Source organism: Helianthus annuus, chromosome 3 (assembly GCF_002127325.2).
Source record: "Helianthus annuus cultivar XRQ/B chromosome 3, HanXRQr2.0-SUNRISE, whole genome shotgun sequence".
Classification (NCBI taxonomy): domain Eukaryota; kingdom Viridiplantae; phylum Streptophyta; class Magnoliopsida; order Asterales; family Asteraceae; genus Helianthus; species Helianthus annuus.
The window spans coordinates 2,775,770-2,782,069 of NC_035435.2; the positions used below are offsets into that span (position 1 = coordinate 2,775,770).

A 6,300-nucleotide genomic window follows, 5' to 3' on the forward strand; every position below is an offset into this window, starting at 1 on the left:
ATATATAGGCAATATAAATGCAGAGGAAATATTTGAGGAGGTATTGTTTGACAGGATTGGACAGCAAACTTTAAGGGCTCGGATGTTTTCAACCCGCGCAAAAGATTTAAATTGATTGTGTTTATCTATACTATCGTATAAACCATTTCACAAGGGTTCCAACCAAATTTAAATAATTGCAACATATTATGCTTATAGTACAACAACTCAATGAAGTTAGTAAAGGGAATTAGTCTTTCTACATGAGTATAAATTGATAAATACAATTAAATTGATTACTTTATAAATTAAGTATTGTTAAATACTTGATAAAGAATTAAATCATTTGACTTAGTTGAACATCATCACCTTCCTCATATTTACATTGCTTTTCCATTTCAAGTTCTCCGTAACCGATTACTTGATTGAATTTTATAATTAAGTCATTATTATTTGGTTTAGTAATTGCTAAACATCATACAAATAAGGTTACAACCTTTTTTGAAATTTTATCAGATAGTTGATGAACATCATATGAAATAAAAATAAAAATAATAATAATAATAATAATAACTAAATATAAAAAAACTTAATCAATTTTATTATGAATTTAATTATAACTATAAATTGTTTTAAAACTTAAAAGATGCTAACCAATTAGAAACGAAAATTACTAAAAGGTAATTTCATGGGGTATTATTATCTATCATACCTAATAATTGCAACAATAATGATTAAATAATGAACTTAATTACAGATGGTTTAAAACTCAAAAGAATGCTCTTTGCATCTTACCTCAAGTCTCATGGAATAAGGTTCAAATGATAACCATTGCATAATTAGGAACCACTTTTTAGCCCTTGGATCGTATTTTGATGGTTGAGACCTTTAAGTGCAATATCTATATCTCTAAGATGAAGATAATGTATGGTAATGAAGATTTGGAGCAGCAAGAGGTAAAAACAGCCCGAATTTTTCCTTTTATAAATTCGATTCGATTCGTGAGTGTTAGTGTGTGTGTTTATATTGATTAGGGTTTCATCAAATGCAATGTGAGGGTTTCCAATCGGTGTTTATACAAATAATATAGAACCCAATTTTTATGTATGTGTATGTAGTGTGTAGTATGGGGTCTTGCTTACCTCATTCAAGGAATAACAATGAAAGACAGGGGTCATTGATTTCGAAAAACTCCGCCCCTTTGTTCGCCTTCTTCCTGATTTTAAGTTACGGTGAGTCAATTTCCTTTTTTCTGATTCTAATCGATTAAGAACTATACGTGATTAACCAACGAATTGTGGTAGATTTTATGTTTCTATTGCAGTATTTGGATTGAATTGACTGTTGCAATTTAATAATCGTCAGTTATAGTTCGTTTTTTGAATATAGAGAAACACTGACTTATTTAAGGTGCTTGATTTGGGTGAATAGTAGCAATATAAGCTGCTATTGTAATTTGGTGTGATATTCAGTTCAATATCAGCAACCTAATCAAATTGTTCCCTAAACATAGAGTAAATGTGTTCACCAGCAAGGTAATAATATGTACTAATTTTCAATTATAAGAGACTTCTAATAAGGAAATATAGCTATTAGGTTATGTCAAGGTAAGCATAGTTTATAAAGAATATGTTGCAGAATAAAGTTAATACAACATTTTAGTAATAAATAATAAACTGCTTTCTTATCTATAAAAGGGAACAAAACCTGCAATTTGACTTTTAGATGTCAAAACTGAATTTATATGTATATGTGTATGTAGTATAATATATATATTTAACATCTATTTTACACCATCTAAAACAATGAAAAAGAAAAAATAAAAATAAAAAAATTTGAAAACTGTGACGTCTTTTGAAGAGGGTTGAGAAACCACACGTCCATAGAATTGAAGTTTTGTGAGACCACATGTGGTGGGGCGCAAACCTCTCTCAAAGCGTCTTAAAAACGCGGGGGAACACTGTACCCTCGGGCGTTTTGGGCCTTTTTTTGACTGGTAGTGCTACCACAAAGCGCCGAACGAGGAGTGGACTTTGGTCAAAATAACCATGGTCAAACGGCTAACTTTAAAAAAAACGGTTTTTGTTTTAAAAATCTATACTATATTCGCACTTTCGTACCGTGTCACGCACTATCTATATCGGTCGTCGTTCCAGGAAAAAACAATAACTATTATGCATGTCGTGCATCGCACGGGTGTTCCCCCTAGTTTAAACTAAAACAAAAGTCATATACATTAACAATTAATATAAGATCAAACGGTAATGGAATTTTGATGAGAAATTCAGTTTTTAAATATAAAATCCTGAGTTAATTACATAGTTAGTCCATGTGTTTTGCACAAAGTAACATACTTAGGTACTAATAGTTTAAAATTACATTCTAAGGTATAAATTTTTCATTTTGTAACGTTTGGAGGTATTAATGTTATTTGTAGGTTTAAAATCACATTCTGTTAGTACTTAAGTATGTTATTTTGTGCAAACCATAGGGACTAACTATGTTAATACCCAAGAAGTTAATACCTCCAAACGTTACAAAATGAAAAGTTAATACCCTAGAAGGTGATTTTAAACTATTAGTACCTAAATATGTTATTTTGTGCAAACCACAGGGACTAACTATGTAATTAACTCTAAAATCCTATATATGTAAAACTATTATGATATATAATTGGATAAGTTTAATTATAAATTATTGATAGAAGTTTCAATAGTGATATCAAATTCATTTCAAACTTGAATGAGATGTGAATACTTACCAGATTGATGAGAAATTCTATCAATAATTTATATCAATAATTTATAATTTATTAATATCGCTATTGAAACTTACCAGATCTCCTCAATCCACCAGTCGCAAACTACCTAGGAGAAGCCCATTTAATCGCCGTATACGAAACCAAGCATTCACTATTGAAAACCTCTAATAATCCAAACTCAAATCACCAATCAAACTCACTCTCTTATCTTCTGCAACACACACTTATACACACACACTGAACCATTATCCTGCAAATCCAAACGCAAAATCAGTCTGAATGAATAACAATTATTGCAACATAAACCGACAAAATTTACTATTGCGTTAACCATCGGTAAAAAAACAGTGCTCAAAGCCTCAAACGATACTTTCAAACAGATAACATAATGAAACGTTAATGGGAAGGCAACACAACAACCGAACAATTGGAAAACACCTAACATTCAAGCACTATAAACCATTTAACTCTATGTAAAAAAACATTTAACTAAACCATAACAAACCCCTCTTCATCTCCAGTGCTAGTGCTGGATGGATAAATTCAAGGGAGGATTTGAATACAACAAACAAATCAAAACAATAGAAGCATACCTCTGTTTCGATTGAGTTCTCTAAAAAAGAAGCGGCATTTGATTCGTTTAGGGTTTGGAGAAAAAGCGACAGTGAGAATGATAAGAGAGATGAAACATTAAATAAGATCCAAATTTTAAATGTGGTTTACCCGAATTCACAACCTGGTTTTGTGGACGGACCAGAAAGTTCCCCAATCTGCTCAGAAGCAAACATAATTGAAAAAAAAAAGCAAAAGGAGCAAAAAAACTACAGATGCCAATTTTGAAACGTCCAATTTTGAAACGTTTGGTTATAAATGAGTCTTTGTGCGATAAAGATAAGATCAACACCTTATTATGATCCCATATGTTCAAGACTCCATCTTCTGCCGAACTGCCAAAGACGGATGATTTGTCTGGAGACCACTGAAATATAAATATAATTTTGGAGGTATCTTTTATTAATACAGAACTTAAATAAAAAACATGTAATGAAAACAAACTTACTTTTGGGTTATACATGTACACAAAGAACAGCGGCCTTGTGATTCTCAAATATGTGGATGGGTGATCCAATCCCATTTGCAGTGAGATTGCGACGATCAAACATGTGAAGAGTGTTATCAACAGACCTAAAAAAAATTAATTGAATTAAGCTCAGGAACAGTTTATGTAGAATCCAGGTTTATGGTTCATACCTTAGTATGTAGAAATTTCTAATAAGCAAATAATATAGTAAAAGACAGTTTGTACGCTTTTTACCATGTTAGTAGAAGATTTTCATCGCTCGGATTCCAATCAACACAGTGAAGATCAGCATTGTGCGCTTTCTCAACCTGCAAAAGAAGTTAACACCCATAAAAATGAAGGCAAAAATATAAAGCAAATCAACTGAATGAAAGTTATAAATCAACATAACATGACATAACAGTACGCCACTAACCAACTATCCAGCAAACAAACTGCAATTTTAGGATGTATTTGTGACCTGTTAAAGCCTACTCAAAAGAAAGTTCATATAGATGTAAATCCCTTCATGGCGATGTTTGTTTTAAAGAAACAAATAACCACCTGACTTCGAAGCTTTTGTTTGTCATCTGTTGAAAATGTAATCTCGCATGGGCCTGTATGGAAGTTAATGACAAAAAAGAGTGTCACGAAATAAAATGTAATGAAGAGAAATATTATTTAGCTTACAAATATGTATATATGTGAGGCTTCTGAAGAAAATAGTGCAATATACCAAAGTGGGAAGTTTAAATGTGATTTTAAAGTAAATTTATTACATGCTAATGTAAGAAACTATAGTGATTCTTGAAGAGGCACCTAGGAATCATTTGCGTTAAGTGCAAGGGCTTCAAGTTTAACTTATATGTCTACAACTTAAACCAAAGTCCTTAATTTTGAAAATCCAAACCGGCAAAGTACACTTTAAAGCCTTGATATCAAATTTTTAAGCCGAGAAACCATGAATTCGTAGGAGTAATCATTACCATCAACCTTATATACCTGAATCACCAGGGGGGACATTGATGTTTGTTGTAAACCTGTCACTGACGCCGTCGATGGCGCTACTGCTTTGTCTCCGACCCTCGAGGCCATGAGAAGTTAAATGGGATCTTCTTATTGAATACGGAAAAAATAACTGTTCATTGAAACAATAAGAAGAGTCTTTAACTCTAAAAAGAGAACTTATTTGAAAATTGAAAACATTAGGGTTACCAGAAGTAGAATGTAAAGCACCTCAAATCTTCCCCATGTTAACCTCTTTCTTCCATGATTTTCAGTTAACACCTTAAATCAAAATCTGTAATTAAAAAAATAAAAAAGAAACAAAATGAGATCTAATATTGAAACCAAACTTAATCCAAAATCGGGTCACCGAGACTAAAATTGTAACCAATTAGTGGTTAAAGTGAGATTTCATACCTAATTGATTGTATTGTCTGGATCGTAGATGATTCAATCAGAAGAAAAACACTTCTAAAATGGACGTAGAAGAAGAACATGGCGTGTTGATATCTAGGGTTTGTCAAAGAGTGTACCTATTTGTTGAATCATTTGCAGAAGACGATGATGATAGGAGTAGAGCGATGAATGTGAGGGAGGCTAGGGTTTACATGATTGTCAACAGTATCAATCCTAACATTATAGATCTAAATTCAAACGATAACACATTAGTGAATAGAAAAAGACATAGAGGATCTATAGAAAACAAATGCTCTTTAATAAATCTCTTACCAGAACACCACGAAGCAGAAATCTTCATCAAATCGCAATAAATCTCTTACCTGAACACCGCGAAGCAGCAATCTTCATCAAATCGCGCAAAAAATTATAATCGACTGAAAAGGTGAAGTGTAGATTGGAGATGTGATAGTTCGCTATGGAATTAGGGTTTGAATAGGTGGGAGAAGAACAGAGCGTGAGGGAGAAGAACAAAGCATGATAGAGGCTGTGAAGCATTAGGGTTTGATAAAAACAATATATAGTATCCATTTATTGGTGACCCGAATACAAAGCCCCACCCGAGCTTATACGGATCCCGCGTCCACATCTTTATTGGTTTGTGTATTGTGAAATCTCCTTTGTGTAGAGTTAATTAGACAAATTCCCTCCTAAAATCAAACTTCACTAAACAAATGGTTGCCACATCATCAAAATGGCTTCACCATTCAAGGACACATAGCCCACATCATCTGATTTATTAATATATATATAGATATGTCATGGAAAACATAATAAAAGTGTACCTGGTAAGCCAGCACCCCAACAAACATGGAAATAGACGACATGATAGTCAGCTTGGTCCGGTACGTCGTCTACTTCCCATTTAGGGTGTATATTAACGACGGGAGTCAGAAATTCGAATGATGAACTCGTGGGAATAGGAGAGAGATGGACGAAAATTAGGTTGATGTTATGTAGTGTGTAACCCTTTAATCTTTCTAAAAATCTCGTTAAATACATCCAAATTGAAACTCTTTATTAGTTAATAAGGGTAATA

At 32.7% G+C, this 6,300-nt stretch overlaps 1 protein-coding gene across 1 annotated transcript; it reads right to left on the bottom strand.

Annotated features, from left to right (window-relative positions):
* Positions 1-3,459: 3,459 nt before the first annotated feature.
* Positions 3,460-6,088, bottom strand: LOC110906447 (WD-40 repeat-containing protein MSI3-like). Its single transcript, XM_035987386.1, has 8 exons — positions 6,047-6,088; positions 5,016-5,087; positions 4,803-4,938; positions 4,365-4,417; positions 4,056-4,129; positions 3,814-3,925; positions 3,645-3,719; positions 3,460-3,510 (listed from the first exon to the last, which is right to left on the bottom strand). Exons 1-8 carry the CDS (start codon positions 6,086-6,088, stop codon positions 3,460-3,462), a joined length of 615 nt encoding a protein of 204 aa, XP_035843279.1.
* Between the last annotated feature and the right edge of the window lie 212 nt (positions 6,089-6,300).

Excerpts from the sequence above, each read along its gene's own strand:
- LOC110906447 (XM_035987386.1), bottom strand. The coding sequence starts at position 6,088 with ATGTCGTCTATTTCCATGTTTGTTGGGGTGCTGGCTTACCAG. Across the intron at positions 5,088-6,046 it reads TTGGGGTGCTGGCTTACCAG|GTGTTAACTGAAAATCATGG; the intron begins GTACACTTTTAT and ends TTTTGATTTAAG. Across the intron at positions 3,926-4,055 it reads GAAAATCTTCTACTAACATG|GTCTGTTGATAACACTCTTC; the intron begins GTAAAAAGCGTA and ends AATTTTTTTTAG.